The 12,736-nt window shown below is 41.4% G+C and overlaps 1 protein-coding gene across 1 annotated transcript; it reads right to left on the bottom strand.

Annotated features, from left to right (window-relative positions):
• Window positions 1-10,826: 10,826 nt before the first annotated feature.
• Window positions 10,827-12,467, bottom strand: LOC139219229 (cytosolic 5'-nucleotidase 1A-like). The gene is made up of 4 exons (XM_070851038.1): window positions 12,371-12,467; window positions 11,982-12,104; window positions 11,704-11,888; window positions 10,827-11,225 (listed from the first exon to the last, which is right to left on the bottom strand). Exons 1-4 carry the CDS (start codon window positions 12,465-12,467, stop codon window positions 10,827-10,829), a joined length of 804 nt encoding a protein of 267 aa, XP_070707139.1.
• Between the last annotated feature and the right edge of the window lie 269 nt (window positions 12,468-12,736).

Genomic DNA, 12,736 nt, shown 5'->3' on the forward strand with positions numbered 1-12,736 from the left:
GCTGAGTCGTCGTCTCCTACTTCATCTTCTTTGACTCGGTTTTCTTTTTCTTCTTTTGGTTTTATGCTGGGTTGCAATCATTACTTATGAGGTCCATACCGCCACCTACTGTGTCGGGGTATGTAATATGCGATATTATCTGGACTTCTTAATGCTTAAACACAGAATTCTGTGAAATGATCTTATCTCCTGCAGATATTCTACAGCTGCTTCTTTTGTGTCCTGCATTCCATCTTCTGTTGTTCTTAGAATACCCTCAAGATAAAATTTTCTTCCTGCTCTATTTACCTTTTGTGCTAGTCCTATCCTCTTTTCACTTTACTCATGACAGTGTATGCACATGTGCTTCACATCTTCTGGAACTGTACATTCAGAACATTCATCTGATATACCTTTCCCTCACAGAAATTGCTTTATTCCATCCTGTGTGGTCAAACCTCAACCTAGTTAATATTGTCTCCTCTCTTCTATTTCTTCTGAGCACACCCTGTACAGTACACCCTGGGCGCCTGTGGCTCAGTGGTAGAGTGGGTCGATATCTGATATTTGTTGTGCTAAGAGAAACCATCTACACATTTCATGAACATTATGAAATGAAATCATGTTTTGGAGGCAAAAAAAAGTCTATATTTTCAGATCTATCAGGTGTTATAATAATTTTGGACACCACTGTATATACCAGAACTGTGTCTATCTGACTCCCTGTTTATCAGAAATAGTCTTCAGTCCCTCAGTGTTACCTCGGTAACCTGCTGTCTAAACAAATGCTGTATAGAATTTGTAGATTGTTTTTATTTGTTATATTTGGTTCTACTTGATTGTAAAAATACTTCAAACTGGCGTTTTTGTCTTTCAACATGGTTATAGGATGTTCATGAATGTGGGTAAAACTATATATATATATACCGGAACTCTGTCTGTCTGTCACTCCAACGGGAAAACTAACAGGCTCCCCTGACTTTGGTCCAAAACGGGGAAACGGCGCCACCAAATCGCCACTTGTGGCCACAAATGGTATTACACCGGTAGAGATCAGAGCTCCCATAGAGAAAGAATGGAAGAAGTTGTGAGAGTTAAGGTCTATAATTCAATCAAACTCTGCCGAGTTACAGTATCAGTAAACAGGACAATATGTGAGACTTTATGAAAGACTGGAATAATACAGCATGGTTGGATCGTGTGTGTATATATTTTTATTAGTAGTATTATTAGTAGTGGTATTATTATTATTATTATTATTATTATAAGACTCTGGACTCACCTGGTGCAGTAATTTACCTCTGTGTAATAATTTGTAATAATAATTTATAATACATCTTTCTTTTTTATTCATACTTTTATATATTTATATTTTACTTTGTGTTTGAAGTGTATTCTTATTCTTATTCTTATTCTTTTGGAGCTGTGTGTAACAAAAAGCAATTTCCCCCTGGGGATCATTAAAGTAATTCTGATTCTAATTCTGATTCTAATTCTGATTCTAATTGAAGTGGCGACTCTGGGGCCAGGGGGGACGTCACCTATGGCGTCATCTCTGACGTCACAGAGTCTGATTCTCCGAGGTTGTAAATAGGACCCGCTGCAGCCCTCTGGTTACTTCCACCCTCCCTCATGGGAGTTGTGAGAGCTCCATTCACTATGCCGAGTGATACGGACGAATAGGCCCTAACAGCAACTTTGTAAGAATGCAGTGTGGTACTCTGTCCCACTTTGTTGGGATGCTCTCAGGTGGAGGGTTCATTACCTGTGAAGATCATGGTAATGGATTTTTTTTTTCTAATTCCCAAAACATCATACAAATAAGCTAGCAGAGAGCTTGAGCACGTGACAGCCGCCACTGTGTGTGTCTGCTCTCTGCAGTGATGAGTGTGTGTGTGTAACGTGCTCAGAGCTGACAGTGTGTCGCTGCTCTGCTCACCAGTTGCACAACATGACATGAGGAGATACGTTCAGTGACTGACTGGTCCTCCTGTGATGCTGAGGACGCTGTGATCAGCTGTTTGGTGTCTGTCTCCCTCTGCTGTGAAGAAGAAGAATCGTTTTGGCTGCTGTCAACTTTCATCCTCATTTGTTTTCTCTTCAGAAAGGTTGGAGTTCACTCACTGCTCTCTCTGTTTAGTGAAGCCTAACTTTCCTGCACTAGTTGCTCTTGCCTTTTGTCATCATTTTTGACTGAGAGTTAATGGCGTGACAGTCCACAGTGCTCATTTGGCACCAGTTTTACCCAGATACCAAATGTGAGCAGGTCTGTCATTCAGTACCAACTTGTTTCCCAGTCAGACACAGAACAGTAGAGCAGCAGCAGCAGTAACAACACGCTGAAACGACAAAATAAGAGCAGCAGGCAGGCGACGACAAGGGAGACACCCAACTTTCAAGTAGCAGAAATGCAAAATGTACACGATTGTCAATAAAAGGTAAACATGTTAAAATGTGCCTTTATTGTCTCACTCAAATCTCAAAGCTGATCTGTTTGACTGCATCATAAAAACACTCAGTAACCTCATGGTAAATGTTGATCTGTGGCATTAACACTACTGCTAACATGGGTGTTGAACATCAGCAGTCATCCCTCTCAAACCTGGTGTTGTGACTCCCTTCTGTGGCCACCTGAGAGCAGCAAACACTCATGATTATGAAACACACTCATCACAACCACCATGAGCCACTTCCGGTGCCCACTTTCAAAATAAGACAACTCAAACACACATCGGCAATGCTAATTCTGTCCACCCCAACCTAATGTGGATGGACAAAAAGGTCACAATGATAGCACAGGGATTTTGTATTACAATCATTTTGTTGTCTGTAAGTTTTAGATAATTTCAAATATTCCAGTTGTGTGATTGTACCACTTTGCAGCCGGTGGTAGAGAGACAGCACCGTCCCTCGCATGTAAGAACTACACACTTTATTTGTAAAATAAAGTCTGGAAACATCAATTGATTTTCAGCATTTACTCTAATTAACTGTTGGGATTAATGATTGTTAAAAAAAAAAAATGCTACGTTTAACTGGACAAAATACCAACATAGTGTGACCACAATCCTAAACAGAGAGTATACACCAGGTTGCTAGTTTATTAGGTAAACTTATACTAATAATAATGTAGTCTAATTCGGCAACTCTGCAATAAATCCTGCCTTCATGAACCATTCTAAAAGGAGCATTAATTTAAACAAAAAGATTATAACCTTCGTGTGTGTACTATCCTCATGTGGATTAATTACAGTGAAAAATTTGTGCTTACTAGCACTGCAGGCGGCCTTCTCATACTGTACTCTGGAGAACTGATTCTTATTTGACATTAGATTTTGCCAGTAGGATAATTTGTCTTTATATTATTCAAATGTATTCTTTGGAGAGTATCTATTACGCCTTTCTGTGCTGGTAACAGCAGTTTAATTTTACTGGGAATTAGTGCAGCCTGGATGTGTGAACTTCATTAAACCTATACGGTCACTTTGTGCAGAACCTCCATTCACATTTCTACAGTTTTACAGTTTTTCTTAGTGCCTGTTCCAGACTGAAACAAATATATGTATACGCACACACACACATATATGTGTGTGTGTATATATTGAACTGAACTATTCAGGAAATTCAGCCTTTTCATGATGTCGGAGTTCATTCTGTTAGGAAATTCCTGACACATTCGTTTCCCATCTTCTGTACATTTGCTTCACTTTCCGTTGGATAATGAGATGAGAGTGTAATCGCCAGCTGAAGGACCCTCATTAGACGGAGAGGCTTAAATGAGTGGTAGTAGTATTATTAGTATTATATAATACATCTCCTCACTCTGAATGTACATGTTGTTATATATTATTATTAGTAGTAGTGGTATTATTTGTATCATTATTATTATTATTATTGTTGTTATTATTATTATAGCATAATACAGCTCCTCACTCTGAATGTACATGTTGTTATATATTGTTGTTGGTAGTAGTAGTAGTGGTAGTAGTATTACCACAACATACTGGTGAGGCACGGAGCACCATCTGGGAGTCGTCTTATTGGGCCTGGATTTATTTTCCAAGAGGACAATGACCCTAAACATTCTCCTAACTATTGCCGGAACTACCTGCGACAGAAGAAATCTGCTGGAACATTGAAAATGATGGACTTATTAGTAGTGGTATTATTATTATTATTGTTATTATTATTATTATTATTCGTCATTATTCTTCATCTATATTATCTGCCACGGGAGTTTTCACATGTTGTCATGGTGACTGTTTACATTCCTCCTTCTGCCAACCCAATTTCGGCGTGTGACGTCATCCACTCTGCCATAGCCCGGGTACAGACTCTACACCCAAGTGCATTCATTGCTATCTTGGGTGACTTCAACCATGTCACCATGGCAAAGGCACTGCCCAACTTCACCCAGTACGTGAACTGTTTCACCAGAGAGGAGAGGACCCTGGACTTGATGTATGCTAATGTGAAGGGTGCATACAGCTCCTCTCCCCTCCCCCCTCTGGGCAGGTCTGGCCACAATCTCATACACCTCAGTCCCACTTATTTGCCTCTGGTAAAAAGACAGCCTGCGACCACAAGGACAGTGAGGAGATGGTCGGAAGAGGTGTATGTGAAACTGCAGGGATGTTTTGAGGTCACAGACTGGCAGGCACTCTGTGAGCCAAATGGAGAAGACATCGACGGGCTCACAGAGCGCATCATGGACTATATCAACTTTTGTGTAGACTCCATTGTTCCAGTAGAGACTGTTCACTGTTGCCCTAACAAGAAGCCGTGGGTAACAAAGGACATTAAGGCCCTCCTGAATGATAAGAAGAGGGCTTTCAGGGCTGGCAACAAGGAGGAGATGAGAATCACACAGAGACACCTGAAGCACAAGATCAGAGAGGCTAAGGAGGAATACAGGAAGAAGTTGGAGCGGAAACTTCAGCAAAACAACAACAGAGAGGTCTGGAGAGGGATGAGAACAATCACTGGTTTTAAGTCAGCTGGTAACAGTGGAGTTGAAGGCAGTGTGAAATGGGCCAATGAACTCAATCTGTTCTTTAACAGATTTGATGCCCAGGCCCCTGCACTCCCTACAGAAATCACCATCAACACGTCGATTGTTCCTGCCCCCAACATCACCTACTCCACTCTCTCCCCCTCACCCTCCTTGCAGCCTCTCATCTTCAAGGGAAAGCCACCCTCTCACCTCTACCCCTACGCCCTCACCCCCATCTACAGTGATTAGGTGTTAGAAGACAGCTGGGGAAACGTCACTCTGGCAAAGCTGCAGGCCCTGATGGTGTCAGCCCCAGGGTGCCCAAAACCTGTGCCATCCAGCTCTGTGGTGTTCTTCAGCATGTCTTCAACATGAGCCTGAGTCTGCGGAGGGTCCTGGTGATGTGGAAGACGTCCTGCCTGGTTCCTGTGCCGAAGACGCCGTGCCCCAGTGACTCTAAGGACTACGGACCTGTGGCGCTGACCTCCCACATCATGAAGACCCTGGAGAGACTCATCTAGGAGCAGCTCCGGCCCGTGGTCAAATCATTTTTGGACCCCCTACAGTTCGCCTACCAGCCCCAACTTGGAGTTGAGGATGCCATCATCTACCTGCTTGACCGCGTCTACACTCACCTGGACAAGACGGCGAGCACTGTGAGAGTCATGTTTTTTGACTTCTCCAGTGCTTTCAACACCATCAGCCCAGATCTACTGGGTGAGAAGATGACAGCGATGCAGGTGGACCCCGCCATCGTGTCCTGGGTTGTGGACTATCTGACTGGCAGACCACAGTATGTGCGCCTGAAACACTGTGTATCAGACAGAATGGTCAGCAACACCGGGGCCCCGCAAGGGACTGTCCTCTCTCCTTTCCTCTTCACCCTCTACACCACAGACTTCAACTACTACACAGAGACCTGTCATCTCCAGAAGTTTTCTGATGATTCAGCAGTGGTTGGATGTATCAGCAAGGGTGATGAGGTTGAGTACAGGGCTGTTGTGGACAACTTTGTCACATGGTGTGAGCAGAACCATTTACAGCTCAATGTGACAAAGACAAAGGAACTGGTGGTGGATCTGAGGAGGACCAAGGTGCCAGTGACCCTTGTTTTCATTCAGGGGGTCAGTGTGGACGTTGTTGAAGATTATAAGTACTTGGGAGTACACATTGATAACAAATTGGTCTGGGGGAGGAACACTGATGCCCTTTATAGGAAGGGCCAGAGCCGCCTCTATTTTCTGAGGCGGTTGAGGTCCTTCAACATCTGCAGGACTATGCTCAGGATGTTCTATGAGTCTGTGGTAGCCAGTGCTATCTTCCATGCTGTGGTATGCTGGGGCAGCAGGCTGAGGTTTGAGGATGTCAATAGACTGAACAGACTGATCCACAAGGCCAGTGACGTTGTAGGACTGAAGCTTGACTCTCTGATGGTGGTGTCAGAGAGGAGAATGCTTCACAAAGTGGGAGCTATTTTGGACAATGTGTCCAACCCACTCCATGAAGTGCTGGTTAGATACAGGAGTTCTTTCAGTGCCAGACGAATTGTACCAAGATGCACTACAGAGCGCCACAGGAAATCATTCCTGCCTGTGGCCATTAATCTATACAACTCCTCACTCTGAGTGTACATGTTGTTGTATGTTATTACTATTATTATTATTATTTATTATCATTATTATTATTATTGTTATTATTATTATTATCATTATTATTATTATATAATACATCTCCTCACTCTGAATGTACATGTTGTTATATATATATATATTATTATTAGTAGTAGTGGTATTATTTGTATCATTATTATTATTATTATTATTATTATTATTATAATATAGTACAGCTCCTCACTCTGAGTGTACATGTTGTTATATATTGTTGTTGGTAGTAGTAGTAGTGGTAGTAGTATTACCACAACATACTGGTGAGGCACGGAGCACCATCTGGGAGTCGTCTTATTGGGCCTGGATTTATTTTCCAAGAGGACAATGACCCTAAACATTCTCCTAACTATTGCCGGAACTACCTGCGACAGAAGGAATCTGCTGGAACATTGAAAATGATGGACTGGCCCCCTCAAAGTCAACCCAATTGAGCAAATTTGGTGCGAGTTGGAAAATAAACTGGACAGATCTATTGTACATTCAAAGGAAAGCCTTTGGCTTGAGTTGCAGAAGGCATGGGATAACATTAGTGTTGAAGTTCTCAGGAAATATATTGGCACTATGCCAGAGAGATGTGCCGCTGTAATTGCTGCAAAAGGTGGACATACCAAATATTAAAGTTAAAAGTGGATAAAAACAGTAGGACTCACTTCATCTGATATTTGTTGTGCTAAGAGAAACCATCTACACATTTCATGAACATTATGAAATGAAATCATGTTTTGGAGGCAAAAAGTCTATATTTTCAGATCTATCAGGTGTTATAATAATTTTGGACACCACTGTATATACCAGAACTGTGTCTGTCTGACTCCCTGTTTATCAGAAATAGTCTTCAGTCCCTCAGTGTTACCTTGGTAACCTGCTGTCTAAACAAATGTTGTATAGAATTTGTAGATTGTTTTTATTTGTTATATTTGGTTCTACTTGATTGTAAAAATACTTCAAACTGGCGTTTTTGTCTTTCAAAATGGTTATAGGATGTTCATGAATGTGGGTAAAACTATATATATACCGGAACTCTGTCTGTCTGTCTGTCTGTCTGTCTGTCACTCCAACGGGAAAACTAACAGGCTCCCCTGACTTTGGTCCAAAACGGGGAAACAGCGCCACCAAATCGCCACTTGTGGCCACAAATGGTATTACACCGGTAGAGATCAGAGCTCCCATAGAGAAAGAATGGAAGAAGTTGTGAGAGTTAAGGTCTATAATTCAATCAAACTCTGCCGAGTTACAGTATCAGTAAACAGGACAATATGCGAGACTTTATGAAAGACTGGAATAATACAGCATGGTTGGATCGTGTGTGTATATATTTTTATTAGTAGTATTATTAGTAGTGGTATTATTATTATTATTATTATTATTATAAGACTCTGGACTCACCTGGTGCAGTAATTTACCGCTGTGTAATAATTTGTAATGATAATTTATAATACATCTTTTTTTTTAATTCATACTTTTATATATTTATATTTTACTTTGTGTTTGAAGTGTATTCTTATTCTTATTCTTATTCTTTTGGAGCTGTGTGTAACAAAAAGCAATTTCCCCCTGGGGATCATTAAAGTAATTCTGATTCTAATTCTGATTCTAATTCTGATTCTAATTGAAGTGGCGACTCTGGGGCCAGGGGGGACGTCACCTATGGCGTCATCTCTGACGTCACAGAGTCCGATTCTCCGAGGTTGTAAATAGGACCCGCTGCAGCCCTCTGGTTACTTCCACCCTCCCTCATGGGAGTTGTGAGAGCTCCATTCACTATGCCGAGTGATACGGACGAATAGGCCCTAACAGCAACTTTGTAAGAATGCAGTGTGGTACTCTGTCCCACTTTGTTGGGATGCTCTCAGGTGGAGGGTTCATTACCTGTGAAGATCATGGTAATGGATTTTTTTTTTCTAATTCCCAAAACATCATACAAATAAGCTAGCAGAGAGCTTGAGCACGTGACAGCCGCCACTGTGTGTGTCTGCTCTCTGCAGTGATGAGTGTGTGTGTGTAACGTGCTCAGAGCTGACAGTGTGTCGCTGCTCTGCTCACCAGTTGCACAACATGACATGAGGAGATACGTTCAGTGACTGACTGGTCCTCCTGTGATGCTGAGGACGCCGTGATCAGCTGTTTGGTGTCTGTCTCCCTCTGCTGTGAAGAAGAAGAATCGTTTTGGCTGCTGTCAACTTTCATCCTCATTTCTTTCCTCTTCAGAAAGGTTGGAGTTCACTCACTAGAGATGGGATTTATGGCTCTTTGAAGGGAGCCGGATCTTGAGGAGCCGTTCAAACGACTGACTCGTTGTTATATTTACTTATTTATTTATTAGAGGAAAGTTATATATATATATATATATATATACATATATATACACACACACACACACACACACACACACATATATATACATATATATATATATATATATATATATATATATATAAAACTGGAATAGAAATTAGGACATGATACAAATGTGAATGCATAATTGTACTAAACTACCTGGTGTGTGTTCACCTGAACTACTTTACAAACAGGAACTCAGCTCCTTGACTTGAATCCACATCATAACAATGGAAACAATAACAAATAACTTTTCTTCGTTGTTAATATCTCCTGCTCCCTGAATGTAAATCTCTTCAGTCCAGTTGGGCGGTGCTCACTAATATCTCCTCCCCTAATGCTGTCATTCAGTACCAACTTGTTTCCCAGTCAGACACAGAACAGTAGAGCAGCAGCAGCAGTAACAACACGCTGAAACGACAAAATAAGAGCAGCAGGCAGGCGACAACAAGGGAGACACCCAACTTTCAAGTAGCAGAAATACAAAATGTACACGACTGTCAATAAAAGCTAAATATGTTAAAATGCGCCTTTATTGTCTCACTCAAGGCAAGATATTACATAAATATGAATTCAGATATTCTAATCTAACCATTATACATAATGTGCAATCTTAAAATACATTCATATACACTAATCAAAACAGCCACATGTACAACATACATGTTCCAACAACATGCAAGACTGACAAAAAGAAATCCACCAACAGTGAGAAAAGGCACCAGTTTTAAAAAGTCTCTCTAAAACACACAGACAAGCAGTGAAGTGATAAAACTGTAGAAATGTGAATGGAGGTTCTGCACAAAGTGACCATATAGCTTTCATGAGGTTCACACATCCAGGCTGCACTCAGACTCCCTGTTTATCAGAAATAGTCTTCAGTCCCTCAGTGTTACCTTGGTAACCTGCTGTCTAAACAAATGTTGTATAGAATTTGTAGATTGTTTTTATTTGTAATATTTGGTTCTACTTGATTGTAAAAATACTTCAAACTGGCGTTTTTGTCTTTCAAACTGGTTATAGGATGTTCATGACTGTGGGTAAAAATATACACTGTTGTCCATAAAGTTGGAATAAAATGTTTTTTACCTCTTCTCATGAAATGATTGTGACAATGTGATTTATTCTTGATAAATAAAGTGTATATCTTCTCAACTTTATTGATCAAACTCTTCCAAACATGTCACAGTGAAACTTAAACCACAATTAACCTTTGCAAACTGTGTATTCAGGCTTTAACAAAATTTGGGGTATTGAACAATTATTCCATTCATGGGTCCCTGGATGATTTTATTAATAAATCATTTAGTGATGCTTTGTAGAAGAGTTATTAGCAATTAATATCAACAAATGTAGGGTTTTCAGGTTGTAAATAAGCCCTTTGGCTGGTGTTTTACCTCTTATCTCTTTATTCAGTAACAACATTGTTATAAATGTTTCTGAACCATCACTAAGCGGTTAAAAATGGTGTTTCACAACCTGGCAACCCAAACATTGCTCTAATTAATGATTTATAACTATTATATAAAGCTTCAGTCATTGATTTATTAAGCATTAATGAAGTAGTTACACCTCATAACCTGATTATAAAGGGTTTATCAGAAGGTTGTACCCCTTTATGAACTGATAATGTATAATAATGTCATTAAATGTTATTAACTGCTAATGAAAGAAATTATTCAATTATTTTGATATTACATTGCTATATAATCACATTATTATATAATATACTACACAAATTGCATTATCTGGCTTTTATTACAATTTCAACCCATTTTCAGGACATTTTGTCAATGTGTTTATTTTAAATACAGTAATAAGATCCTCAGGTGCCAAAAGTAAACGTCCCTTTAGTCTCCTGTGCCTCTGCACTGTGACGTCCCGGCTGCTGAAGAAGTCTCTTTGTCCTTAATTCCTTTCCTGGTAACTCTCTGAGCTATACCATAGGGCACATGGCACGCTACCGTCCCCATTTCCGCTGCCCCCTCCACGTGAAACATCTGGTCATCAAAGAAAATGTGCGGTCTGATCTTCTCAAGCATGGGACCCTTGGGTGCCCCTGCCAGAAAGAGAGCCTCGTCGATCTCCAGCCCCCACGAGCGCAGAGTTTTCAGGGCTCTGGTACCAGAACTGGCTGCGCTGCGCGCTGTCACCAAGTAGGTCCGGACGGGGCAGTCCATGCGCTGGCCTTTGCCATAAAACTTCTTCTGCAGCTTTCCTAAAGCCTCCAGGAAACCCTTCAACGGTCCCTGCAGGAAGAAGAAGGAATACAGTGAGCCCACAGTCTCCATTTGGTCGTTTCTACTTTTATATGAGGCTCATGGTGCATTGAAATTCACATAGTTGTTAGAATCTAGACCAGAAGCCAAAGTTCATAACAAACTGTGCTCTACATGCAGAGACTACCAGCTGCTGATAATCTCCTGGGTCTTTCTACACAGCATTGGCCATCACTCCTGTTGGTCGAATAACTCTGTAATGGTGAATTTAGTTCCCGAGCTCTGGGAATGCACTCCAATCACAGAAAGACGTCAGAGAGTGCAAGAAATGATTGGTAATTCTAGCCTGATTTATCTGTGGTAAATGGCAAAACTATGAAACAAACTGTGTGTTGCATCTGTTACAGTTTACAGATTAACGTAATAGTAATGATGGCCAAAAGTACAATAGTCTTGTCATTGATGCACTAAATGCTCTACATTTCCAATAGCAGTTTGTGTATGTTACATGGTCCAGAGGCTTGTTCTCGTGTGCTTTCTCGTGCTCAAAGAACTTGTCCAGTCCATGGGCCTTGTAGATGCGCTCAGACTCATCAGAGAAGAGGACGGCGTCACCGTCAAAGGCAACGCGCAGCTGAGTCTCCGACACTTCTGTCATCTTCTCTGGGGTGAACATCGTGGCCGCTGCTATACCTAAACGTATTGTTGACAGTGGAGTGTGTAATGATACATCTCCCATAGCATGTAGCAGAGACACTCAATCAGTCTAGTCTCAGTTATACATACCTTCTTCCAGAGCTTCTCGGACCTTGACTGGATCAGCAGACAGGTAAAGGTTAGTGTGGTAGGCCTTCAGGTAGCCTATGGGACTGTTTCCTCCTGTCATGCAGAAACGCTCAATGAACAATCCTGCAGAGAGGAGAAATCAAAGTGTCAGTCAACAGCTGATGTGCACAAAACTGAAGCTGTGCAAGAGTCAACTCATCATAATGTTTTGACTGAATCTCACAAACAGATCGCCATAAGATTGCAATTAATGTCCCAGAAATGCTTCCAACCAGTAAGATTTACTGCATCCAGGGGCGTGATCACACAAATTCAGGTTGTCGGTAGTGTGCGGCTTTAGGAGGCAGGACAGGGAAAAGGAAGACAAACATGACATGAAAGCAAAGAGCCTGAGATCTTGTCCCAGGCGGTGCAGATTTTTCCACTTGGCTTGAAAAAACCAGTGGGCTCTGGGTGTGGGACTGCCCGACCTCTGCAAGGAGCCATGACCGCAGATCCACAACTCCCACCACTTATCCCCGGGGGGTCGTATTGTTGTGTGTTGACCATGAGAAAAAGATCCCACCATATCCACTGTCAGTCCCTGTTCTTCCACTGGAAGACTTGACAGAGGAATGAACAAAATAGAGCTGCAGTTGAACGATGAAGCAGAAGAGGAGATTCTTAGATCACTGTTTGTTTTCGCTGACTTGAGTGGATCATGTGCGTACTTCTGTGTCTGTGTGACCTGAAAACTGTCCAAGTACATACAGTAT

Source organism: Pempheris klunzingeri, chromosome 19, assembly GCF_042242105.1.
Source record: "Pempheris klunzingeri isolate RE-2024b chromosome 19, fPemKlu1.hap1, whole genome shotgun sequence".
In the NCBI taxonomy this organism is placed as follows: domain Eukaryota; kingdom Metazoa; phylum Chordata; class Actinopteri; order Acropomatiformes; family Pempheridae; genus Pempheris; species Pempheris klunzingeri.

What these genes read in the sequence shown, in the direction of transcription:
- LOC139219229 (XM_070851038.1), bottom strand. Translation starts at nt 12,467, where the DNA reads ATGGCTCCTTGCAGAGGTCGGGCAGTCCCACACCCAGAGCCCACTGGT. An exon ending in CGCCTGGGACAAGATCTCAG is followed by an intron (nt 12,105 to 12,370) that starts GCTCTTTGCTTT and finishes TCCTCTCTGCAG; the next exon opens with GATTGTTCATTGAGCGTTTC. An exon ending in CCGAGAAGCTCTGGAAGAAG is followed by an intron (nt 11,889 to 11,981) that starts GTATGTATAACT and finishes CAATACGTTTAG; the next exon opens with GTATAGCAGCGGCCACGATG.